The sequence below is a fragment of the Mytilus californianus genome, unplaced genomic scaffold (genome assembly GCF_021869535.1).
Source record: "Mytilus californianus isolate M0D057914Y unplaced genomic scaffold, xbMytCali1.0.p SCAF_3, whole genome shotgun sequence".
NCBI classification, from domain to species: Eukaryota; Metazoa; Mollusca; class Bivalvia; order Mytilida; family Mytilidae; genus Mytilus; species Mytilus californianus.
This window is the reverse complement of record NW_026262679.1, coordinates 110,157,574-110,185,560: the sequence shown is the minus strand read 5'-3', so window position 1 is coordinate 110,185,560 and position 27,987 is coordinate 110,157,574. Positions and strand designations below refer to the sequence as shown.

Genomic DNA, 27,987 nt, shown 5'->3' with positions numbered 1-27,987 from the left:
ATTAATAATGAAAGAATTTACAATAAGATATCATTATCAGTAATTGAATATCCTGCTTTACCATAATATAAGATCAATGACCCCCTCCTAAATTATTAAAATATATCTTGTTGCATTAACCGTAATATCTCAGTGTAAATTAGGTACATGTATCTTATACAGAAACCGGGTTTACATTTTTATACGACCGCAAAAATTAAAAATTTTTTGGTCGTATATTGGTATGACGTTGGCGTCGTCGTCGTCGTCCGAAGACACATTGGTTTTCGCACTCTAACTTTAGTTTAAGTGAATGGATCTCCATGAAATTTTACCATAAGGTTCAATACCACGAAAGGAAGGTTGGGATTGATTTTGGGGGTTATGGTACCAACAGTTAAGGAATTAAGGGCCAAAAAGGGGCCAAAAATAAGCATTTTTGTAACTTCCAGACAATAACTTGTGTGTAAGTATATGGATCTCTCTGACATTGTACCACAAGGTTCCATATCACAAAGGGAAGGCTGTAATTGATTTTGGGGGTAATTGCCTCAAAATTTTAGGAATTAGGGGCCAAAAAAGGGGCAAAAAACAAGCATTTTTCTAGTTTCATGACAATAACTTGTGTGTAAGTGTTTGGATATTTCTGAAATTGTACTACAAGGTTCCATATCACAAAGGGAAAGCTGGAATTGAGTTTGGGGGTAATTGCCCGAAACGTTTAGGAATTGGGGGCCAAAAATAAGCATTTTTCTAGTTTCCAGACAATAACTTGTGTTCAAGTGTATGGATCTCTCTGAAATTGTACTGCAAGGTACCATACCACAAAGGGAAGGCTGGGATTGAGTTTGGGGGTGATGAATCATAAGGGGGTTCAAAAAAATTTGGGGGGGGGGGATTTTTTTCTTTCTTTTTTTTTCTTTTTTTCCTTTTTTATTTCTTTTAAAATTTTCCATTTTAAGTTGGTTATTTCTGATTAATATTTAAAAGCAAATAATAATGATATGGTAGGAGATACACACCAAACAGGATGTGTAAATTATTATATAATAAGTATTGTGCAATAGCAAGAAATTTTCAATTGCACAGTATTGCACAATAGCAAGAAATCTTCAATTGCACAGTATTGCGCAATAGCAAGAAATCTTCAATTGCACAGTATTGCGCAATAGCAAGAAATATCCAATAGCACAATATTGCGCAATAGCAAGAAATTGTCAGTTGTACAGTATTGCGCAATAGCAAGAAATATTCAATTGCACAGTATTGTGCAAAAGAAGATACTTCGTATAAATTGCTTATTTCTTGATCAATTTCAATGGGGTTTTATTCTTGAATTCTTGGGGCTCTTTAATATGCTGAATCTAACCGTGTATTAAGTTTTTGGATTTTGGGCCCCGTTTTTAAATTGGTCCACATTGAAGTCCAAAGGGTCCAAAATTTAACTTTGTTTGATTTCATCAAAAATTGAATTATTGGGGTTCTTTGATATGCCGAATCTAACCGTGTATTTAGATTCTTAATTTTTGGTTCCGTTTTCAAATTGGTCTACGTTAAGGTCCAAAGGGTCCAAAATGAAACTTAGTTTGATTTTAACAAAAATTGAATTTTTAGGGTTCTTTGATATGCTGAATCTAAACATGTATTTAGATTTTTGATTATGGGCCCAGTTTTCAAGTTGGTCCAAATCGGGGTCCAAAATTAAACTTTGTTTGATTTCAACAAAAATTGACTATATGGGGTTCTTTGATATGCTGAATCTAACCATGTATTTAGATTTTTGATTTTTGGGCCCCGTTATCAACTTTGTCCACATTGAGGTCAAAAGGGTCCAAAATTAAACTTTGTTTGATTTCATCAAAAATTGAATTCTTGGGGTTCTTTGATATGCTGAATCTAACCATGTATTTAGATTTTGGATATTGGACCATAATAGGTGAATGTCCAATTTAAAATTTTTAAGTTCTTAGACCACATTCATTCTGTGTCAGAAACCTATGCTGTGTCAAATATTTAATCACAATCCAAATTCAGAGCCTTATCAAGCTTGAATGTTGTGTCCATACTTGCCCCAACTGTTCAGGGTTCGACCTCTGCGGTCGTATCAAGCTGCGCCCTGCGGAGCATTTTATTAACATCTGTATTAGGGGATGACCATTTGATTTTCGAGAGGGGGGGGGGAGTGTATTTTAGACAAATGAATATCCTGTCCTAGTAAGAGCTGAAAATACATAATTTTGCCCACAGCAAAATGAAAAGAAAAATCTGCATCACAAAATGCAGGAAATAATTGTGTACAAAAGTTAAATAAATTTTCGCGCAGCCAAAAAAAAAAACAAATAGAATGCATAGCAACATGGACATTAAATCGTGGTTGACAGTATAATATTCCCAGGTAGCAACAGATGACAATGAATATTCAATCCGAAAAAATCCTTCTGGCTTCCATCAGAATATCAGATGGTCGTCCCCTTTTCAGCAACTGTATGTAGAAAAGGGTAGATTATTATCAATTGTCACCTGGTGAGATTGTACAAGGTAAAACTAGGATTCCACATGCATGTGGCTAAGGTGTTAATTGACTTCTTAATTTATCAGTGACCTAATATATTGATATAAAGTGACCCCGCTTATTTTTCTAATTTATTCTTCCCGCTAAGTGAGCGACCTCAGCGGAAATCCAAGCATTTCTTCGGGACAAAGGTACAAAGTCAGGCGGCATATTAGATCGTCTATTACTAAAACCTACAACACAACAGTAGTACTCCGTTTAAAAATCTTTTAATGTGTCATTGTTAATAAAGTTGTCTCGTCAATATATATTTTGATTCAAATGATGCTCGTGTACATATAAACGCAAACACTTAATCAGGTGATTGTTTTTCCAGGTCTGCATGATCACTGCTTACATCAACCGTAAGCCCCCAGTAGATGAATTCTCTTGAATTATCGCGTGATTTCACAGTTTGGCAAATTAGGTTAGACATGCGCAGTTAATGTGAAACTGGGTCCCTTTTATAACGGTTTTTAGAACCGAGTACAGGGACTCATAATCTTTTTCATGATGCCTTTTTTTTTTTTTAATCAATAATATTTTGTTTTATTTGATAACAGTAATGAAAAAACATTGGAGCAAGAAAATTAAGCAAAAGCAGTAAAAAGTCAGAAAAATTCAATATACATGCAATAAAATTGAGAATGGAAATGGGGAATGCGTCAAAGAGACAACAACACAGTGAGAAAATCCCGCATCCTGTGGTGGGATTCAGCTGTCCCCTAAACAAGGGGTTAAACATGTTTTGTGAGATCTCAACCCTTCCCCTATACCTCTAGCCAATGTGGAATAAACAATTACATAGCAAATTAGGTACAGTAAAATTCAGTTTAAAAGAAGTCCGAGGCCAATGTTGTTATCAGACGAAACTAAGCAAAATGACAATAATCAAGGATGATTCTACTATATAGTTTAGGGCTGTTAAGCGTCCCCAAAAAAATTTATGTGAATATAAATTCCCAATTCAGGAAAAATAAAATAAAAATCGTTATTTACGGAAATGTTTCCGTCACCGATTTAGGCAACTACAATTTTTTCAAAGTTTGTCGTCTAAGCGTTTTAAAATCTGGATGAAAATGTTGTCAACGATCGTGTTTTATTAACAACGATTTAATTATGTCAACATGTGGTAAACGGATTCAATTGATGAAAATGAAATGGGAGTATTTGATCTCGTAAAAGCAGATCGCCCAGCAGGTCGCTAAACAAGATGCTTTTTGTCAAAAAAGGTCTCATTAAAGCAGACCTAGGCAGAGAGCAAAATTTCATTTTTGTTATAACATTGATGAATAAATTTTAATGGGTGCTGATCTTGTAAAAGCAGATCGGCCAGCAGAGCTGGTATATGATATGATGAAAACCTTTTTTTGTAAAAGAAATTAATTTATATTTTGTCAGTCTCTATTTCCTCAAAAGACAAATGTTTGAGCATTTTTGAAAATACATGTGGACGATAGATCATTCATGAACCTTATGGAACTGTCTCAAAAGTTGTGAAGATGATACAAAATGAAATAATATTAAAATACAATGGTTCAATGCTTTAATTTCCTGTTTCTTAGGGCTACACCTAAAGTAAAACTATGGCAAACTTCTACATATTAAACAGCAAGCAAAAATCACAAAAATAGTACTTGAACTTTTGTATTTGCTTTTCTGAATTCGACAATTGGCCAGTTCAATTTGAAATCCATTTGAATCAAGGTAAATTTATAAAGATGACCTGTTGTTGAAAAAAATACCCAATGAATGATTTTTTCAGTGGTTTATGTTAGCTGTTATATATGTAAAAGGCCTAGGTTACCATAGCTAAGAGAAGATAGTGCATCTGCTGCCATCATGTGCAATGCTCTTCATGTAACAACTTCCCTGGTCTCAATCCAATAACTGTCAAGCAATCTGGTAATCATATATATCGATCATAATCAGACGCCCGTCCAGGATTATTCAAAATGTTACAACTTTTTTACAGCAGTGTACAGGTGAAACTTAATATACATTTTCCGTTTTTAAAGGAAAATATTGTTATTTCGTCTTAGTTTTTATGCGTAAAAAATTCCCAATTAGGATGAAAATTCCTAATTTGATGGTCAAGGGACCCATTTGAAAACACCTGGAATCATCATTGATTATCAACATAAATTAAACAAAAGACTACTAGCAGTTACTGACATGTCAGCTCCAGACCTCAATTAAACTGGTGGAAAGAGTAAGTCCATCATATGAAAATCAAGCACAATCCCTCCCGTTCGGAGTTTAGTATCATAACATCATAAATTATACGAGAAGAACATAACCAATAACATGCAAACAACTGGTTTTTGTCTCGCCTTGACAGAGTCAAAAAACGAGACATAGGTATGCTTTTTCCAGAATCTGCGGCTGCATCAACAATGTATTAGTTTGTGATAAGGTCTAGTTTATGGTGAACCACAAGTGGTAGGTCAATGATATTTGGTATGCAGTTGTATTAGCATTAGCACATCTCATTTCCATGGAGATTATTTGGCCCTGCCCCCTCAGTCATGGTCTATTGACTTTGAAAATTTTGCTTAGTTTACATGTATTAGTTTGTGATTAATTCAGTTTATGTGGAACCACTTGTGGTAGGTCAATGATATTTGTTATGCAGTTGTATAAGCATTGGCATATCTCATTTCCATGGAGATTATTTGGCTCCGCTCCCTTAGTCATGGTCTATTGACTTAGAAAATTTTGCTTAGTTTACATGAATTAGTTTGAGATTAGGTCAGATCAAGGAGAACCATTAGTGGTAGGCCAATATTAATTGGTATTCAGTTGTATAAGCATTAGCACATCTCATTTCCATGGAGATTTTTTTGCCCCGTCCCCTCAGTCATGGTCTATTGACTTTAAAACTTTTGCTTAGTTTACATCATGTATTAGTTTGTGATTAGATCAGTTTAAGATGAACTGCTAATGTTAAGTCAATGATATTTTATATGCAAATTTATTGGTATTTGCAAGTATCGTTTCCATGGAGATATAGACCCAACCCCTCATCATGGTTCATTGACTTTGAAACTTTTACCTAGTTTACAAGTTAATGTTTGTGTTTAGGTTTGTTTAAAGGGAACGACTAAAAATAAGTCAATGGTATTTAGTATGCAGTTGTAATAGCATTGGCACATCTCATTTTAATGGAGATTTTTTAGCCATGTACCTTCAGTCATGGTTCATCGACTTTGAATATTTGCTTAACTTACATGTTAAAGTATTGCTATTTTAATTTCAACATTTGCATTATCAAAATTACAAAAAGGCGAGACATATCTCTGTGGTAACAGTTTATAGAATAAATGTGTTTATTTCCAATGCAAAGACCCTATGAGTGAATCAATATTAATACCAAAAAATGCCATTTTTTATGACTTGACAACAGTATCGTAACTATATCCTTTCTGAATAAGTCTGTTAAAAGGTTTGGTTAGCTTTTGAGGTGAATGACGACATTTTTGTACTTTGTATAGAATATTACCATAAAAGATGGGATGTGAAATACCTGAAGGTATAAGATGTCTGCAGGTTGATTTATATTTATGAATGATGTCAGTGTACCGATGATAAAATTGAGTAAATATTAAACCCAAATATTCTACCCTACTTTGGCAAGGGTTTTACTGCCTGTCAGAAGAGAACCTAAGTGACCATTTTTCTATTCCCCAGTCACCCTTGGAGGAAAACAATTTTAGAAAGGTTTGTTATAAATCATGTCAGTACCGAAGTACTGACTACTGAGCTGATGATAAACTCAGGGACTTATCTGAAGTATTTGATAAAGAACAAAATAAATAATCTGTAAGCTTTGATACGGTCCTTTGAAATCATAAAAAACCGAAATGTGTATATAATATTTGTAGACCTCACAAATATACATTGTCAATTTTTATTCCTTTAATTTGTGATGGAAATGAAGGTATGATGGAACTTTATTCCTGTGTGACCAAATGCTTGATCAGACACCTCTTCACAGTAGGAGCATTAGAACATTTCTTGATTTCCATTTCTAGAACGATGAAACATATTGCCATCAGGACACACAGTAAAGGAAACATTTAGGATGTATTTTCTGTTAAAAAAACACACATTTACCCTCTTTACATACTATGTTTACATACGTCACAATCCAACATGTCTAAGCTAACATAAAGATTGTTTTCGTCACAAAAGATTAACTAAGAAATCCATTTTGGTACACTTACACGAAGATTTCTGAATACAAATGAACGATGCCTTTTATGAAATATAGGTGTCAATACAGCATTATCAAACTGGTTTAATGCATTGTTTCGTGCTTTGAAAAGTACTTTATTTGGACCTTTTCATTGTTTTTTAAAAATAAATGCACCAACATATTACATTTTAAGCCATAGGAATTTTTAACTTGATTTTCGAAGAAAAAATCGGTTATTGATTTGGGGATGTACAGCGGGCGGGCGGTTGGACCGCTGCCAAACATTGTCTGTTCATTTTCATGAAAATGCTTTGGTGAAATTTTTTCAAATTTTATATGTTGTTTCCTGTGACTAAATGAAGGCCAAGTTAAATTTGCACGACTTTAGCTTTTCTCTTTCTTGAATTTTGGACCCTTTTAGAAACCAGAAATTTACTTATGTGATTGAGTTATTTCCCTTTGAACAGAAATTAATAAGTTTATGTATAGCTGAGATGTATAGATAGTCTATCAATGATTGTATCAGTTCAATTGATTAGTTAGGAGTTGCCAAATATTTCTTTAAAACTTTTTTTCAAGTCATGTGTGTTTTGAAGGTAGATGTCACAGTTGTTTTGTGGTATTTTATTTTTGTTGTGTGTGTTAATGTTAAATTTTTACTTGATCCTGTTTGGGTGTCCAAATTTGCAAATATCATTTTCATTAGATGATAATCTATTTTAATTAAAGGATATATTTCATTACATTATATTATGTAGATAAAGTTGTTGACATTGATAGATAAATTGCAGATAAGATATTAGTTTGTGACAAATGAAAGAAAAAGTATTGGGAACTATCAATTATATTTGATTATAATTTGAAAACATCATATCTAATTTTAGAGAACAATTTTTTACTGGTGAAATCATATCTAATTTTAGATTTGCATTACTGCTTCATGGAAACAAGTTTGAGTTATTTCCCTTTGAACAGAAATTGTTTTAACTAATAAGTATTTCATCAAAAATTGAATTTTTGGGGTTCTTTGATAAGCTGATTCTAACAATGTACTTAGATTTTGGATATTGGACCATAATAGGTAAATGTCCAATATCAAATTTTTCAGTTCTTTGACCACATTTATTTTGTGTCACAAACCTATGCTGTATCAAATATTCAATCACAATCCAAATTCAGAGCTGTTTTAAGCTTAAATGTTGTGTCCATACTTGCTCAACTGTTCAGTGTTAGACCTCTGCAGGAAAATCCAGTTTGCTGTCACTCTGACAGCCTCTTGTGTCTTTTTCACTCGATAAAACAAGGACGCACACGAAAAAGCATGGACATATGAAAATGAATTTACTTTCCAAAATGTACTTTTTAATGCAAAAACAAGAATTTTTGTAAAGTGTCTGCATATCTCAGTATATATAGATTTCAGTTATGTGTTTCCATTGACATTTGCATTGGTATGTGTACAAAAAATGGCTTTAATCCACATTTCGGAAGAAAGCATTGTAAAGCTAAATTAAACAGTTTTAAAACAAAATAATGTAAGGTTGATAATATCTTTTTATCACAAATACTTATTAACCTTCTATGATCTTGTAGATTAAGTTCTAGCATCTTTTTTTACGTCTTACCAGAAAAGAAAAAAATCAATAAATTTTCATTAAATTCTAAAAATCTGGTCCATAAATGAATCTCTCTCACTTCAATAGAAAATGGTTTGATAACAAACCAAGGTGCTACATGTATATGTTTCTGTAACTGCAAGCCAGATTTGATGCAGTATATTTTCATAACTGATGTGTGTTCTTTTTGTCTCTTCTGTGGAAGACAGGGATTTTGATCTGATGGCGACGGCATAAACTATTTGTATAACACTTTTTACTTCAAATCTTGTTAACAGATACTTTCTGTTCACATCACTTTTGCACATGACTACATGTACCACTGAATGTTCCCTCTGACATGTTTATATCTAGATCTGTTGTCCTTAACCTCATTTTCATGTTTCAGGGAATGTTTAAAAAAATGTATAGTTTTTGTCCCCCAAGCAACACATAGTGCACCTTCTGGTCTTGTAATCGCTCTTCATGTGTATAATTCTTGCCTGATTCTTATGAAGTTTATATCAGAGGAATATATCAGCAATGTCTATGAAAATCAGTGCCAAACAACTAGTTTTTATACACCCGTCAAATTTTTGACGGGACGTATTATGGTATACAAATGTCCGGCGTTCGTCCGTCTGTCTGTCCGGCGTAAACATGTCGCACCGTAACTTGAGAATGACTTATCCAAATTTCATGAAACTTAACATAGTTGTTTCTTATGATGGTCAAACGATCTGTATACTTTTTGGTGAAAATAAGATTAAAACTTTTTGAGTTACGGGACTTAGTAACTAAAACAGGTGTGTGTTTTTTTTCACATGTCGCGCCGTATCTCAAAAACAATTTATGATTATTGCTTAAAACTGTACACACTTCTTAGTTATATTAATCTTAAGATCTGTATACTTTTTGGTAATGATTCAAAATTTTATTTTTGAGATATTGAGTATTTTGTTAAAAAAGGGGGAGGGGTTTTTCACATGTTGCGCCGTATCTCAAAAACAGTTTATGATTATGGCTTAAAACTTTACACACTTTTTAGTTATATTATTCTAAAGATCTGTATACTTTTTGGTTTTGATTCAAAATTTTATTTTAGAGATATTGAGTTTTTTGTATAAAAAAAGGGGGTTTTCGCATGTCATGCCGTATGTCAGAAACTATTTATGCTTATTGCATAAAAATTCACACACAAGACGACGGGCGTATCATGCGCTCATGGAGCAGCTGTTTATTAAAGGAGTTATATCCCTTGGAAATATAAAAGCTATAAAAAAAATGCATTTTAAATACTTTAAGTGAACAATTCTTGCCAGATATTTATGAAATTTATTTCAAAGGTGTATATGAGCAATGTCTCTAGAAGGACAAAAAAACAGTACAGAACATCTATTTATATTGCAATATTGCATTTTAAGCTCTCATACCTACATTTCTTGTAGGATAGGTATGAAATTTATATCATAGGTTTATATCAGCAATGACTTTGGTGAGTTTGAGTTATCAGCACTGATGTATTATTATATTTTTACAGGAGTTATGTCTCTTTGAAATGTAATTTATTTTGAACATTGCAATTTAAGCATTCTCACACCTAGATTTCTTGTGCAATTTTTATGAAGTTTATATCAGTAAGGTCTGAAGTGTGCAGACCCAAGTTTTTATATGACCGCAAAAAATTTGCAGTAGTATAATGGTATGGTGTCGTCGTCTGAAGACATTTGGTTTACAGACGGTAACTTGAGTATAAGTGTATGGATCTCTATGAAATTGTACCACAAGGTTCCATACCACAAAAGGAAGTTTGGGATTGATTTAAGGGGTTATTGGCCTAACTGTTTAGGAATTAGGGGCCAAAAACAACCTTTTTTTCTGTTTCAGGGCAATAACTTGTGTATAAGTGCATGGACAGTTATTGATTTTGGGGCCAAAGAGGGGCAAAAAACTCGAATTTTCTGATTTCCAGATAATAACTTGAGTATATGTATAGAATCTTTAAGAAATTGTACCTAAAGGTTCCATACCAATAAAGGAAGGTTGGGATTGATTTTAGGGGTTATGGCCCTAACCGCTAAGGAAAAATGGGCCAAAAACAATACTTTTCTAATGCTTTGTATAAATTGCTTATTTCTTAACCAATTTCAATGGGGTTTAAAATCAAATTCTTATGGTTCTTTTATATTCCTAATCTAACCATGTACTTAGCTTGGATTTGGGCCCTGTTTTTAAATTGGTCCACATTGAGGTCCAAAGGATCCAAAATTAAACTTTGTTTGATATAAAAAAAAAATGAATTCTTGGGGTTCTTTGATAAGCTGAATCTAACCGTGTATTTAGATTTTTAATTTTGGAATGGGTTTTCAAATTGGTCCACATGAAGGTTCAAAGGGTTATTATAACAAAAATTTCATTCTTGGATTTTCAGAATGCTTATATATATATTTTTTTTTTTTGGATGAAGCGAAGCCCTTCAAAAACTTAGCTAAAATTGTCCATTAATAAATAAATAAATTAAATTCTTGGTGTACTTGGATATGCTGATTCTAACCATGTATTTAGATTTTCGATATTGGACCGTTATAAGTATACATCTGATTTCAGTTTATATTGGTATGACGTTGGCATCGTCGTCGTCGTCTTCCGAAGACACATTGGTTTTCGTACTCTTAACTTTAGTTTAAGTGAATGGATCTCTATGAAATTTTACCATAAGGTTCAATACCACAAAAGGAAGGTGGGGATTGATTTTGGTGGTTATGGAACCAACAGTTAAGGAATTAGGGGACAAAAATAAGCATTTTTGTAACTTCCAGACATTACTTGTGTGTTAGTGTATGGATCACTCTGACATTGTACCACAAGGTTCCATATCACAAAGGGAATGCACGGATTGATTTTTGGGGTAATTGCCTCAAAATTTTAGGAATTAGGGGCCAAAAAGGGGCAAAAAACAAGCATTTTTCTAGTTTCATGACAATAACTTGTGTGTAAGTGTATGGATCTCTCTGACATTGTACCACAAGGTTCCATATCACAAAGGGAATGCACGGATTGATTTTGGGGGTAATTGCCTCCAAATTTTAGGAATTAGGGGCCAAAAGGGGCAAAAAAACAAGCATTTTTCTAGTTTCATGACAATAACTTGTGTGTAAGTGTATATATCTTTATGAAATTGTACTACAAGGTTCCATATCACAAAGGGAAAGCTGGAATTGAGTTTGAGGGTATTTGCCCAAAACGTTTAGGAATAAGGGGCCAAAAATAAGCATTTTTCTAGTTTCCAGACAACAACTTGTGTTCAAGTGTATGGATCTCTCTGAAATTGTACTGCAAGGTACCATACCACAAAGGGAAGGCTGGGATTGATTTTGGGGGTAATTGCCTCAAAATATTAGAAATTAGGGGCCATAAAGGGGAAAAAAAACAAGCATTTTTGTAGTTTCAGGACAATAATATAACTTGTGTGTAAGTGTATGGATCTTTATGAAATTGTACTGCAATGTTCCATATCACAAAGGGAAAGCTGGGTGTGAGTTTGGGGGTAATTGCCCTAAACGTTTAGGAATTTGGGGCCAAAAAGGGGCCAAAAAACAAGCATTTTTCTAGTTTCCAGACAATAACTTGTGTTCAAGTGTATGGATCTCTCTGAAATTGTACTGCAAGGTACCATACCATAAAGGAAAAGCTGGGATTGAGTTTGGGGGTGATGAATCATAAGGGGGTTCAAAAAATTTGGGGAGGGATTTTTTGTTTGTTTTTTTCTTTAAAATTTTCCAGTTTAAATTGGTTATTTCTGATTTATATATAAAAGCAAATAATAATGATATGGTTTGAATAGGTAAATTAAAAATATTTAAGTTCTTAGACCACATTCATTCTGTGTCAGAAACCTATGCTGTGTCAAATACTTAATTACAATCCAAGTTCAGTGCTGTATCAAGCTTGAATGTTGTGTCCATACTTGCCCCAACTGTTCAGGGTTCAACCTCTGCGGTCGTATCTAGCTGTGCCCCAGCGGAGCATTTTATTTCAGTTCTTTGACCACATTCATTCTGTGTCAGAAACCTATTCTGTGTCAATTATTTAATCACAATCCAAATTCAGAGCTGTATCAAGCTTGAATGTTGTGTCCATACATGCCCCAACTGTACAGGGTTAGACCTCTACAGTCGTATCAAGCTGTTCTTCACGGAGCATTTTATTATGCCCCACCTGGGGCCATTATGTTTTTTGGTCTGTGCATCCGTTCGTCCGTCAGTTTGTTTGTCCGTACGTTCTCCCGTCTGTCTGTCCCACTTCAGGTTAAAGTTTTTGGTCAAGTTAGTTTTAGATGAAGTCCAATCAACTTGAAACTTAGTACACATGTTCCCTATGATATGATCTTTCTAATTATAATGCCAAGTTAGAGTTTTGTCCGTCTGTACGTACGTACGAATGTATGTCCCAAAATTGGTTTCTGTTCTCTAACTTGAGTTTGCCTCAACCAAATGTTATGAAACATATACACAATGCTTATTACCACAAAACACAGATCAAGTTTGAATTTTGGTGCGTCACTTTAACCGTTCTAGAGTTATGCCCCTTTATAAATGGAAAAATTGCAATATTTTTAGTTTCCGTTCTCTAACTTGAGTTTGCCTCAACCAAATGTTATGAAACATATACACAATGCTTATTACCACAAAACACAGATCAAGTTTGAATTTTTGTGGCGTCACTTTAACCGTTCTAGAGTTATGCCCCTTTATAAATGGAAAAATTGCAAAATTTTTATTTTCTTCTAAATATCAAGTAATTTTTATACGACCGCAAAAAAAATTTTGTGGTCGTATATTGGTATGACGTTGGCGTCGTCGTCGTCGTCTGGCGTCGTCCGAAGACACATTGGTTTTCGCACTCTAACTTTAGTTTAAGTGAATGGATCTCTATGAAATTTTACCATAAGGTTCAATACCACAAAAGGAAGGTTGGGATTGATTTTGGGGGTTATGGTACCAACAGTAAAGGAATTAGGGGCCAAAAAGGGGCCAAAAATAAGCATTTTTGTAACTTCCAGACATAACTTGTGTGTTAGTGTATGGATCTCTCTGACATTGTACCACAAGGTTCCATATCACAAAAGGAATGCTGGGATTGATTTTGGGAGTAATTGCCTCCAAATTTTAGGAATTAGGGGCCAAAAAAGGGGCAAAAAACAAGCATTTTTCTAGTTTCATGACAATAACTTGTGTGTAAGTGTATGGATCTTTCTGAAATTGTACTACAAGGTTCCATATCACAAAGGGAAAGCTGGAATTGAGTTTGGGGGTAATTGCCGAAACGTGTAGGAATTGGGGGCCAAAAAGGGGCCAAAAATAAGCATTTTTCTAGTTTCCAGACAATAACTTGTGTTCAAGTGTATGGATCTCTCTGAAATTGTACTGCAAGGTACCATACCACAAAGGGAAGGCTGGGATTGATGATGGGGTAATTGCCTCAATATTTTAGGAATTAGGGGCCAAAAAGGGGCAAAAAACAAGCATTTTTCTAGTTTCAGGACAATAACTTGTGTGTAAGTGTATGGATCTTTTTGAAATTGTACTACAAGGTTCCATATCACAAAGGGAAAGCTGGGTTTGAGTTTGGGGATAATTGCCCTAAACGTTTAGGAATTTGGGGCCAAAAAGGGGCCAAAAAACACATTTTTCTAGTTTCCAGACAATAACTTGTGTTCAAGTGTATGGATCTCTCTGAAATTGTACTGCAAGGTACCATACCACAAAGGGAAGGCTGGGATTGAGTTTGGGGGTGATGAATCATAAGGGGGTTTAAAAAATTTGGGGGGGGATTTTTTTTTTCTTTTAAAATTTTCCATTTTAAGTTGGTTATTTCTGATTTATATTTAAAATCAAATAATAATGATATGGTAGGAGATACACACCAAGCAGGATGTGTAAATTATTATATAATAAGTATTGTGCAATAGCAAGAAATTTTCAATTGCACAGTATTGCACAATAGCAAGAAATCTTCAATTGCACAGTATTGCGCAATAGCAAGAAATCTTCAATTGCACAGTATTGCGCAATAGCAAGAAATATCCAATAGCACAATATTGCGCAATAGCAAGAAATTGTCAATTGTACAGTATTGCGCAATAGCAAGAAATATTTAATTGCACAGTATTGTGCAAAAGAAGATACTTCGTATAAATTGCTTATTTCTTGACCAATTTCAATGGGGTTTTATTCTTGAATTCTTGGGGTTCTTTAATATGCTGAATCTAACCGTGTATTTAGTTTTTGGATTTTGGGCATCGTTTTTAAATTGGTCCACATTGAGGTCCAAAGGGTCCAAAATTAAACTTTGTTTGATTTCATCAAAAATTGAATTATTGGGGTTCTTTGATATGCCGAATCTAACCGTGTATTTAGATTCTTAATTTTTGGTTCCATTTTCAAATTGGTCTACATTAAGGTCCAAAGGGTCCAAAATTAAACTTAGTTTGATTTTAACAATAATTGAATTCTTAGGGTTCTTTGATATGCTGAATCTAAACATGTATTTAGATTTTTGATTATGGTCCCAGTTTTCAAGTTGGTCCAAATCGGGGTCCAAAATTAAACTTTGTTTGATTTCAACAAAAATTGAATATATGGGGTTCTTTGATATGCTGAATCTAACCATGTATTTAGATTTAGGATATTGGACCATAATAGGTGAATGTCCAATTTAAAATTTTTAAGTTCTTAGACCACATTCATTCTGTGTCAGAAACCTATGCTGTGTCAAATATTTAATCACAATCCAAATGCAAAGCTGTATCAAGCTTGAATGTTGTGTCCATACTTGCCCCAACTGTTCAGGGTTCGACCTCTGCGGTCGTATCAAGCTGCGCCCTGCGGAGCATTTTATTAAAATTGGATTTATCTTCCTTTGTCCATGATTATAGTTGAATCAACTACAATCAATGCTTTATACAATGCAATGTTAAATTTTGACTTCCACTGATAAAACACAGATCAAGTTGAATTTGGGTAGTATCACTTTAACCATTATTGAGTTATGCCCCTTTATAAATTGAAAGATTGCAAAATTTTAAGTTTCCTTTCTGTAACTTAAGTTTGCCCCAACCAAACATTATGAAACCTATACACAATATTCATTACCACAAAACTAAGATCAAGTACAAATTTTTTGTTTCCGTTTTCTAACTTTAGTTTGCATCAACCAAATGTTATGAAACTTATACACAATGCTTATTTCTACATAATACAGATTAAGTGCGAAATTTGGTGGTGACACTTTTACCATTCTTGAGTTATGTCCCTTTATAAACATAAAAATTGCTGAATTTTTCGTTTCCGTTTTCTAACTTTAGTTTGTCTCAACCAAATGTTATAAAACTTATACACAACTGTTCTAGAGTTATGCGTGTTTACAAATAGAAAAATTGATGAATTTTTAGTTTCTGTTCTCTACTTAAGTTAGCCTCAACCAAATGATATGAGACTTACACACAATGCTTATTACCACAAAACTCAGATCAAGTTCAAATTTGGGTGGCGTCACTTTTACCGTTCTTCAATTATGTCCCTTTATAACTATATGATATGCAAGCGGGGGCATCATCTGTGTCCACATGTGGACACAATCCACATTTATTTAGCATTTAACATATACATGTTTACAATTTTTTACACAGTCAACATTAAGATACTCTCTCAGGTTAAAGTTTTCCAGACATCAATAGCTTTGTCAAACCTTCATGGAATTTTATGAAACTTTTTGTCTTGCTTCAACGAAAAACATTTCATATTACTTTTTCTCTGGAGTTTCAGTGTAATATTCCCCAAATAGATTATTATATCTCAACTGGATTATTGGTCTGAACCTACTTGATGTTGAAAACAAGTCACCCACTGACTTGACTGACACAAGACAATGAAATTAGTCAAATGGGTGAAAGTCACCCATCAATTCCAAAATCTGGGAAGAACACTGATTACAGGCTAGACGTTTCTGAACTGAAGAAAATGACACTGCATTTAAATTATCAGCAAGTTTCCACTGTTTGAATTGCAAAATAGCCTTAAACTCTAGATAAAATTACCCTAGAACTTGTTAAGAACTACAAGCTAGGTCACTTATTGTGCAACTTGTGCGTACAGCTGTCACCATCTCTTATACAAAACATTTAATGTTAAAAAAATATTAACAGCCACAACATGCTGTATTTTAAAGATTTAAACAGACATGCACATTTATACACTTGGATTAAAACAATGAGCTGATTATTTGCTGTATTGTGTCTTGGATAAAGGGTAAATCAGAATTAAAAAAAAAGTTCAAAATTATTTTTCTTGTCGAAATGTCTCTTCTGAATATATTCCATTTATGAAATAAGGTAGTTATTACTTCTCAAAATGATAGGCTTCCGAAACAGATTTTATGTTCCTCTTAGCAGGAGACTTGGCTGTTAATGGTATATTTTCCAATAAATGCTTACAGTAGTGATGAATACATTAAATACATGTATCATCATTATTTGAATTTGAGGTGGAAATACCTTTAATTTTTCTCTAAACAATTTATTTTTTATATTCTTCATATAGTATTTTTTAAGTCACATATATATATTCCTAACTCTGATGCCAGTTATCATTTCACATAGATTCCAGCAGACTTTACAATATCCATCATTTATCCCATCCCACACCAATAAAAAGAAAAGGAAACCCCAAAAACCAATACCGACCCCAAATATTTTCCCTCCAATACAACATATACAAATTTATCAAGATCACAACTTGGTTTATGCATGGTGCTTCTGCAATTTTGAATCTGTCTAAAGATCCATGTTGATACTTTTCAAGAACTCTGTTATTTCACTCTCATTTGTGCTGAAGGTTATAGTAGTACATTGTATATTAGCCTACTTAGATGAAATTTTATTAACCTATCCGATTTTTAATTTAACAGAAATTGAAGCTTCAGTTGGTTGTCCAAATTGTCAAAAATCTTTCTCACGAACTGATAATATGAAGAGGCACTGGAGATTAAAACATGGTAAGCGTTTATATATATTTCATAGAAATTTTGTAGGACCACATATTTTAACTGTTTTATTGTATTATGGGGTTGTTTCTTCAGACAAAAAGGTTTCTGTACAAGAACTCTCATTCAAGCTGATCTATCTTTATTCCATGTTAAACACAGTATTCTTAAAATTACAAATCAAGGTGTTAATTTTTGGAAGAGTTTTGAAAAAGCAAGGGACAGAAAACAGTCACTAGCTCTGATGTTTAAAACATTTATTTTTAACTAAATATTTTTACAATTTTAAGCTAAATTTTTCTCTGTCAACATGTTTTGTAACCATGCTAGTTGGAACTATACCTTTGATAAAAAAATAAATGATACATTGACTGACTTTTTATGGGAATAGTCTTATGAATAATACTATTGACTTAAAGTTTCTACATTTGGATATTACAAGTGCGGAATCGTAACCTTGTTTTCCTTTATAACTTCTTCTTCTCTAAAAGACCTTGATTATGTACACATGTTTTGTTGTGCTTTTGTATGATACCAAGTGTACATTATATCAAACTTCAAATACAGAAATCCAGAATGTATAAGCCACAATTTTCATTTCAAAATTCAAATAGCCAGGCAGTAGTGCGGGTTAAAAATATAAGTAAAAGTACTATCTTTTAAATACAGGATAACTGGAAAGTTGCACAGAATTTTTGTGAGATTTACTCATACTTTTGTTATTTACAATTTCTGACACATATTTTTGTTGTTGTGCTTTTGCCATATTTTAACACTGATGTTCTAAAATCTCTTTTTAACATTTTTAAAGCTGATTAAAATCAGATCATTCACTTTGCTTCATACATATTTTGCATAGTACTCATCATTATTATGCTTTGAACTTTTTGAAATATATGTCAAATGTTCACCCAGATTTCGCTGTTCACTGAACACATAAATGGGATAATATGAGAAGGGCATGGTGTCATATGGACTCGGTTGTTAATATTATCAAATGTTTTTGAATTATATTACTTTAGGTGGTGAAGAAAAAGAAAAACCATCTCCTTCAAAAACATGTAAAATATCCTCAATGCATGGACGCTCACTGTCTGCTGATTCTGGATGTGCAAAATCTAAAACAAAAGTATCTAGTCAAAGAAAGGAGCCTTTGACTAAAAAGTCGGAAATAGGGACTGAACCAGGAATAAGCAGTTCTATAAGTTCATTAAAAAAAGAAGAGAGAGCTGGTGTGACGAACATTATTAGAAAGAAACAAAGAGAAAGCATGACACAAAAGTCTGATAAGAAAAACACTTCTGTCAGAGCAAGAAGTTTATCGCCTACAAAATGTTCTAGTCAAAAGAGTAAGATACAGTTTGATAAGGGTTTAAAGATCAGAAATAAAACTTTACCAGTTGACAACATTCATTTGAAATTTGAATTTGAACCAGCTAAAACCCAGTCTGATGAAAATTGTATTTCAACCTCAACTAAAAAAGTTCATTCAAGAAGTAGAACTCTATCTAGTGGAAGACCACAGCAATTATCAGATAAATGTGATGGTTCAGAAAGTAAAATTCTTTCTGTAGAAAATACTTTAGGAAACAAAAGCTATCAGTGTAGAAGCAAAACTCTAACTGAAGACTGTGGTTTAAAGTTATCAGACAAACATGCTCGATCAAGAAGTAAAACACCGTCCGGAGACAAAAGTAATAGATCAAGGTGTAAAACACCGTCGGGAGACAAAAGTAATAGATCAAGGTGTAAAACTCCATCTGGAGACTCTGTTCTGCAGTCCTCTGACAAAAGTAATCGATCAAAAAGTGCTACCTCAAAAAATGAGACACCTTCTGCTCCAAGAAATTTCCCCACATATGACAGTGCTAATTTAAAAGTAATAACTCCAACAGAAAACAGTGCTTCAACAAGAAATAAAATGACATCACACGCTAGAAGTCCAGCAAGTGGTAGTGTTACATCAAATTCTAAAATATCAATTTATGTGGATGAAGCTGGTGATAGAAAAATATCTCCTGGCAAAAAAGAGACTTCTAAGCAAAATATCTTGTCTCCAATAAAGGCAGTGATTACTAAGAAGACAGCTAAACATCATGATGGTATGACATCTCCAGGCAAAAGAGAAATGGACAAACAAACTCCTAAACAAAATGTGGATATAACATCTCCAAAGAGGAAGACTATCAAACCAATGCTTAAAGTAGAAGTTTCTACACCTTCTGGGCATGTATCAAAAATGACATTCAATTGTAAATTATGTCCCAAGTCATTTACAACAAGAATGGGCTACAGACAGCATTGCAAAAGATCTCATAAAATTGATGTTGACCTAAGTAAGTAATTACACTCTTATACTGTGGATTTGTATATTTTTCATGCTTTCCAATATCCATGGATTGAGGAAAAAATGTATTTTCGTCAATATTTGATTTTGTATACTTCGTTGAACATTTAAACTCGTTGTTAACCCATACCCAAGAAATCAACGAAAATTGGTATTCCACGAGTGATAATGAATTCACAGTGTATAAATAACACATAGCTGAGAGGGTGTTAGAGCAGATTGTTACCCTGAGAAAACATTGTCAACTGAGGCAAAGCCAAGGTTGACAACGTCTTTTCGAGAGGTACCAATCTTCTCTATCACTCTCTCAGATGTGTGTTATTTAATTTATTATACTGAATGTTCTGTTATTACTATCTATTAAATTTCAAATTCAAAGTAATAAACTGTCGTCTTGTACATAACAATCATCCATATTTATTAAAGCGCACACTTGAGCAAGCATCTCTGTGAAAGGTACTAGAGTATTTGCCATAGGATAGAGTAAATTGTCTCCCTTGTATTAACCAATCAAAATCTGGCATTTTGACATGAAGTATAATAATACATAATACCTCACCTTGTCTGAATGTTAATTACAATGTGGTTCACATTATTGTTTTTCCTAATCTTTACTGTATTCAACTTCATCATGTTCTTAACCAAACCATAGTTAAAATTAGGGTTGGCAATTATTTTGTGGAATCAATACTCAAGTACTTTGTTCCATTACTCAAGTACTGGAATACTCGAATAGTGGAATAGTGAAATAATATTAAAAGTTAAAGTTTTAAGTATAAAGTTTCCTTGTTATTGTGTAAATTGTCTCTTTTATTTCCTTCAGCAGTCAAGGGTATATAGCTTAAACAAGTTATTACAGAAAATAACAGACATACTCTTATTGTGGGAATTCTGACAGAGTTATCTCCTCCTGTCATGAATTGTGTTGAAATAACACGTCTGTTATTGTACAAAGAAACAATGTCTGTAATAACGCCTTTCAGTTATCACAGACATTTTTGTTGGGTGAAAAGCAAATCGGGTCAGATACTTTCAAATTTACTGCAGTCTGTTTTGTTAAGATCTCATGTGATTTCAACATGTTTACATTATTATTGCAGCATTCTCAGTGAAACAACGTAGGAACAGTGATTGCCAGTTTGTTGTATTTTAATGATATCTTCGTCTTGAATAATTTTTTTTTAGCGGAATTGATTTAATATTTTCACGTATTTGGGATTATTTTAGAAATTGTAATGTTATGGGGATGTCATAGTCGTTGTCTGTAGACACTTTGTTTCCTGACAATAACTTGAGTATGACTGTATGGATCTCCATGAAATTGTACCACAAGGTTCCATAACACAAAAAGAAGATTGGGATTGATTTTGGGGTTATGGTCCTAACCATTGAATTTTGGGCAAAAAGCAAACATTTTGTGGTTTCTGGAGGATAAGTCTATGGATCTCTATGAAACTGTAAACAAGGTTCTATACCAAAAAAGGATGGTTTGGATTGATATTGGGGGTTATGGCATTAACAGTTTAGGAATTAGGGGCCAAAAACAATACTTAACAGTGATATTGTTTGCCTCAAATTACAGCAGAAATTCAGCTTTTTCCCCTAGAGAAAATTCCCAATTACTAAAAAAAATGGCTTAAAATTCCGTCCAAAAAGTTTTACATTTTCCCCAAACAGTGATGGCATTGGTAGTAATGTTTGTAAATATCGTATTCATGTTATTAATTTGATATTAGAAAGCACTTTTGAGGTCCGGTTTTCTTATCAGAATCATCATGGTATTTGTAACACAAGTGGTTTTCAATGCATTAAGTACCATCATTGCTTCTGTTTCTTTCCCCTCTCCGAAAAGTACCTTTCAGGTTGAAAATGTCTGACAACCAAAATATACATGAAAACAACAGTGCAAAAAAGACCGCAAAGGTCAGCAAAATCGGAGATGTGTTTAGAATAAAATATACAAATTTCCCAATTTCAATAAAAAATATGCATTTTTCCCAATAAAAAACGGTAGAGGTAGTTTTGAAAAAAGACAATTATATCACTGCTTAATTCTAATACATGTACTTTGTATAAATTGCTTATTTCTTGACCAGTTTCAATGGGGTTTAAAGTCTTGAATATTTAGGGTTTTTTAATATGCTGAATCTAACAGTGTATTTAGATCATGGATTTTTGGCCCCTTTTTTTAAATTGGTCCATATAGATGTCCAAAGGGTCCAAAATTAAACTTTGTTTGTTTTCATCAAAAATTGAACACTTGGGGTTCTTTGATATGCTGAATCAAACCATGTATTTAGATTTTGGATATTGGACCACAATAGGTAAATGTTCAATTTAATATTATTCATTTCTTAGACCACATTCATCCTGTGGCAGAAACCTATGCTGTGTCAAATATTTGATCACAGTCCAAATTCAGAGCTGTATCAAGCTTGAATGTTGTGTCCATACTTGCCCCAACTGTTCAGGGTTTGACCTATGCATTTGTAGACTGCTGCGACCTGTCGAGCATTTATTATCACATTATCTTGAAAACTTTTATAGATGGCCTGGATAGAAACTTTGAAAAGCAAAAATGATCAGCAGGACAAGATCTACAAATATGACAACATGACTGAAATTGTCAGTTAACTCTTTGTGGAGATTTTGCCTTTTAATGATGATTTTAACCCAAACTTGTCCACAGTTGAAGGTTGCACTTTGTAAATACAGCTGTTTCACAAGCCACGCCTCTTTTGGGGAGATATATAATATTCATAGATATGTTAATTTCTTAACGTATTAGTTCCCAGATATGATCTCTGTGTTTCATCTCATAGAGACATAACTTAGGAATATTACCAGTATACAGTCAGAGATATAACTCTATAGGCCTAGGGTTATTACAGAAAATAACTTGCGTGTGTTATTACAGATACTTTCATGAGTTGTCTACTCTTTATTCCTTAAATTTTCTAAATCTGTAATAACATATATTTGTTATTTGTAAAATTATTTCAATTATAGTGGCATCTAGGGATCTCTTGAGACTATGCGCAGAAACTAAATGCATAGCCTTGATAACTAATTTTTTAATTAGATTAATACATTTTTGATTAACCATGGTAAATCAATGAGACGAGGCTTTTAAGGGATAAACTTAGCTGTAATAACAAGGCTTAGTTATTAAAGGAATTTAACTTATTATATAAGACACTAGGGAATCACTGAGAAACTTGCGCAGAACCTAGTTACATGCTCTGGTCATTATTTCTTACAATAAATTAAAATACATTGTAATTAAGCATGATGTATGTCTGAGCAAATGCTTTGAAGTGATATAGAGAAGCTGTGATAACACCCTTTAGTTATTACAGGCATATTTTTTCTGTAATAACATATAGGTGTACTATGCAAAATTGGCAAACTATGAACTGTTATATCTTTCAATAGTTAAGTATACATATAGACAAAAGTAGTATCAATAGAACTTTTATACATTTTAACTAAACTAATGATGTATATTGTCCCTTTGAAACATATAACATGCATAAGTTATCACAGTTCTTTGATTTTTTAGTCCACAATAACAAATGTATGTTATTTTTCTGTAATAACCCTATAGAGTTATATTCCTTACTGGTATAGAAAAACATGGTAGTGACTAAAATTTAATTCTTAGGAGGTCCAAAAATGGAGGTAGGGGTAGTATAGAATTTTAGTATAAGTTTAAACTCTTAGAAGTTCAGGGCATATAAATGTTGAAAATATGCCGCACAGCCCTATATTTTGACCTTTGAATAAAATAGTAGTGCATATCAACTTTCTGTTCTGGGATATAATTTTTCACGAAACTTCACAGTAAAAGTGGCACAGTTTTAGCCACAAAGGGAGTTCCTTTGGGAAATTGCATTGTCTATATTTACAGAATTGCAACCTGAAGATACAGGTGGGTGACTTAGGATCTTTAAAGCCTCTATTTTTTTGTTTGCAAGAGGCTGAAAACTTGTGTACATGTATATATATATTTTATTGCCTTGGCAAAAAAGCAATTTATTTTATTGTTTTGCAGATGATTCCATGAATGAGAAATTAGAGATTACACAAAGTCCAGATATTAAACAGGAGTATATAACATCAAAGTCTGGAAAGAAAAGAAAAAAACGTAAGAAAAAGTACACACACATAAAACAATAATCAGCATAGTTACAACCTCAAACATTAGTGGGTTAGATTGCAAAGACTTGTAGTATAACCACAGTTATCATTATTTAATCCCCACACTCTCAACATGTCAACTATCATGACTATAATGTAAACACGTGGTCACCAAGTCAACAAGTCTACGATTTCTTGGAATTCTGACAGTCTTTTTGGGGCTTGCTTAGGCCAAGAGACAACAAAGCTCAGCAATTAAAATTCCATCTAGAAAATATGTAAATTGCTGACTGAATGTTTTGCATATTTTACATGTTACATTATTGCCATTTTAATTTCAACATTTGCATTTTACTATCAAAATTGCATTTATGCAAGTCATATCTCTGTATCTTCTTCAGGTATCTTTTACAAAAATTTCCACTTGAATAACTGTGTCAATTAGAACCAAACTTGACCACAAACTGTCCTTGCATTGGGGTAACTTGTTTTCAGATTAAAATGTGGGTCCAAAGAATCCTACCAGCCAACCAACCTACCACCAATAATGACCAAGGTTAAAAATAGAACATGGGGTTAATATGCAAATATTGACCATTATATTTTTATACCCTTATAGATAGGCTCTAATGTACAGAATATCATGATCTACCTTCATTCTATTTTGACTAAAACTGTTGGACAACTCCATATAGGAGTCAATCCTCTTTAATGACAATTTTTACCATTAATTTTTTATCAACTTGCAAAGAGCAAAAATGATCAGCAGGACTGGATTTTAGAAAATTTTTATTTTGAACGCATGTGAAAACGGGAGTTAATTTAATGTCAGAAAAGCACTATTGCTGTTATTTGGACAGTTGATTGTATTGTTCTCAAGTGGATCTGGATCAAACCTGGTCACCATTATAACCTGTGTGGAAAGTGGCTTCTGTTGTTGTTGAAGGTTTTAATGCTGCATACTTTCATTTTTGCCTGATCAGTGATTCAGGAACCTGGGAGTCTCCAGTTTACTAGAAGCCATAATTGTATTCAAATTAATATTTTTATTATAGCAATACCAGGAATATGTAAAGTATGTGGAGAAATTTCTACAGGGAAACATTATGGTGTGGAAAGTTGTCGTTCTTGCAATGTAAGTGAAAAAATATGTTTAAACTTCCCTACGATTGTATATAAAGATATGTGTGGTTTTAAAAAAAGTGTGGTTAGTAGAGAGCAAAAACAATTCTGTGGAGAACTTTTTGACATAATTTATAATAGTGATATATTTAAATTTAAACAGTGCATATTAGAAACTGCATGGTTAAGCTCATGGTAACAGAGCATATACATAAACTTAATGAACTTGGGGAGTCATATCTGGGGAAATTTTGATCAGGGTTTTTTATCAACTTTTTTATGCCTGTTTAACTGCATTTGTGAAGGTACATTATACACTTCCATTTTTTTAAAGGCAGTGCTTTAATGCCTTTCTAGTTGCCGTGTTAATCTTTCTTTCCGCGATATCTAACTTATCTACGTGGGGGGTCATTAGGCTCCAAGTAGATCTGGAAAATGTTGATTCTCTCCTCTTCTTATTGTGATATAAAATGTTTTTTGTTTCATTTCATTTACATTGGGAAATAGAGAAACGATCATTGTGTTTTGTTAGTTTTAAAAACTTTTGATATATTTGTATTTTACATTATAAGCAGTCAACCGATTGACAAACTAGAATTATTTGAATTCCGTGTGGAAAGAGGTCGGGTTAATTTCGAGTGTTATCTGCAATCTAGATGTTTATGAATCATTTCAGTCGTTGATATAATAATTAAAGGTCGACTGAACATGAATTATATTATACAATTTAAAGCGCATTTCTGTTTATGCACGCCAACCCGTCTAACGTTATTGTTATTTCGCAGTTATATAAAGTAGCAAATTATCGTTCCCGAATAGGTGGCGCCGTGGTAGCCGATCTTGTTCTTCAACTTCCGGTTTCTGCACTGTGCAACTATTACATTTGCATTTATAAATAAACGATGCCAAGTACTTGTTGTTGTGTACCTGGATGTCATTTAAGAGGAGGACATGCATTTCCAAATGACTTAAAAAGAAGGAAAAGTTGGATCAACGCCATGGCCCATACGCAGATTGGACGAGAACACGATGAAATCGTGGAGTCCATCTCAATCAGCTGTTGTTTGCAAGGCACATTTTACTGAAAAAGACTATGTGCAGGAAACTATTCATGGTAAAACTCTATTTTCTTTTCAAAATATATAATTATATATGTAATCGCCATGCGAATAAACCAAAGTCTGTTTACAACCGCAATTATCGTTTTAGAATAAAAGGGGGTGGTTAATTCAAGACGTCATAATTTTTTGGATTACGATTCAATGTGATCTGTTTGAGATTTTTTGGTGCTTGCTACAATTATAATGATTTCTTACAAGAGGTATATCATACTGAGAATTATTTTAGCAGTAATTATGCTAATGTAGTAATGACAGGAATGCATAAGCTATGCCTCATAGACTTTCTTGAAAAATATCAATGACAATGTTGACAGGAACAAAACAATGACATGCTCTCATCTATATTATATTTATTTAGGTACAAACAATGTATGTTTGTTGCATACGTCTCTCATTGTTTGTCCTTTGGATTTACATAACATACATTTTGATGTACATTGAATCAGGCTAACATAGTTTTATCCAGATTGTAATGAATAAATCTAGTTAATATTTTGCCAGGTAGTACAAAGTATGCATTGCTAATGGAAGTTCATTTAATTATAAAAAAACTAATGTTTTATAACCTTTTTCAGGGCGCAAACCCACCATACAGAGACTTAAGTCTACTGCCATTCCCAGCCTATTTTCCTGGACCAAGCAAGAGACTGAATCGTCTGCAAAAAGAAAAATTGGGGCAGTTTCCTGTGAAAACAAAAGAACTAAACTTGATGAATATTGTAGTAGAAATCTAGAGGAAAGTTTTGATTGTAAAGTTGGTTTTCCTGAAGAAGTCATTCATACTGCAGACAGGATTTATGACTGTCCACCACCAACTGCCGAGCTAATGTTGAGCTTCACAGATGGAATTACGCAAACACCATCAATGCCTATATTTTCAGCAGAAAATTTTGAAATGAAGACCATTGACACAGCCATGCATTTTTATACCGGTTTAGAGTTGTATACTAAATTTTATTTGTTTTGACCACACTTGGTCCAGCAGCACATTGTTTGAGATACATATATTTTCAAATTGATAGGGTGTCAGTTGAAAATCAGTTTTTTTATGACTTTGATGAAATTGAGGCATTATACAACCAACTTTGAACTGTCTAGATTCTAGATTGAAACTAGTGTTAAGAATATTGTGTAAACATGGATTGTTTTTACTGTGGATTCATTTATTTTCGTGGGTATCAATTTTCGTGGATTGCTAAAAACTTGCATATTCGTGGATATTTGATTTCGTGGTTTTGCCAATCTCTGTATACAAAGCCTATTGAAAATATGTATTTCGTTGAACATTTGAATTCGTGGTTCACCGGTACCCACGAATCCCACGAAAATTGGTATCCAACGAAAAATAATGAATTCACAGTATGTCTAAACAGTGGTGTGAGGCTAACACTTGGCCATTTAGTGGTTTAGTCAGGTATTTTTCGCCATCCAACTTCAAATTAAAGTTTCCTACAACTTGGATTATTATTGACAGCACAGAATATCCCGTGATAAAATCTAAAGCTCCTAGAGCTCAGGCAACCTTTTCATCATATAAAAACAGAAACACTAAAAATACTTGTATGTTCGACACCTGGTGGTTTAGTCAACTATGTCTCTAATGCATATGTATATTGTACCAGTGACTGTGAAATAGTTAAAAGATGTAGAATAGTTCAATTATGTGATCCAGGTGACAGTGTGATGGCAGACAAAGGTTTAAATGTGCAAGATTTGTTTGCTCACTTTTTTCAAAAAAAAGAAACAGAATTAGTTCCAAAACTCTTATACGGGATAGAAAAGTCTCCAATTTACATGTGCACATAGAGCTAATTATTGGACTTGGCAAAACATACAAAATTCTAATAAATCCTATGAATGGAACTGAAACAAAACTTTCATCTGAAATAACA

General features: G+C 33.2%; 2 protein-coding genes across 5 annotated transcripts in view; both read left to right on the top strand.

The window, feature by feature from the left end:
- LOC127735771 (uncharacterized) overlaps positions 1-27,987 on the top strand; it is a 133,972-nt gene that overhangs the window by 18,807 nt on the left and 87,178 nt on the right. For all 4 annotated transcript variants that reach the window (XM_052246078.1, XM_052246077.1, XM_052246076.1 and 1 more), the window contains exons 3-6: positions 17,291-17,377; positions 18,388-19,701; positions 23,767-23,859; positions 24,908-24,987. In XM_052246078.1, the coding sequence (XP_052102038.1) occupies positions 17,291-17,377; positions 18,388-19,701; positions 23,767-23,859; positions 24,908-24,987 (1,574 nt within the window). The remainder of the gene's footprint in view (positions 1-17,290; positions 17,378-18,387; positions 19,702-23,766; positions 23,860-24,907; positions 24,988-27,987) is intronic.
- On the top strand, positions 25,879-27,242 carry LOC127735789 (uncharacterized). The gene is made up of 2 exons (XM_052246110.1): positions 25,879-26,088; positions 26,671-27,242. The coding sequence occupies exons 1-2, from the start codon at positions 26,004-26,006 to the stop codon at positions 27,060-27,062; spliced, it is 477 nt and encodes a 158-aa protein (XP_052102070.1). The 5' UTR covers positions 25,879-26,003; the 3' UTR covers positions 27,063-27,242.

Excerpts from the sequence above, each read along its gene's own strand:
- LOC127735789 (XM_052246110.1), top strand. The coding sequence starts at position 26,004 with ATGAAATCGTGGAGTCCATCTCAATCAGCTGTTGTTTGCAAGGCACAT. Across the intron at positions 26,089-26,670 it reads TGTGCAGGAAACTATTCATG|GGCGCAAACCCACCATACAG; the intron begins GTAAAACTCTAT and ends AACCTTTTTCAG.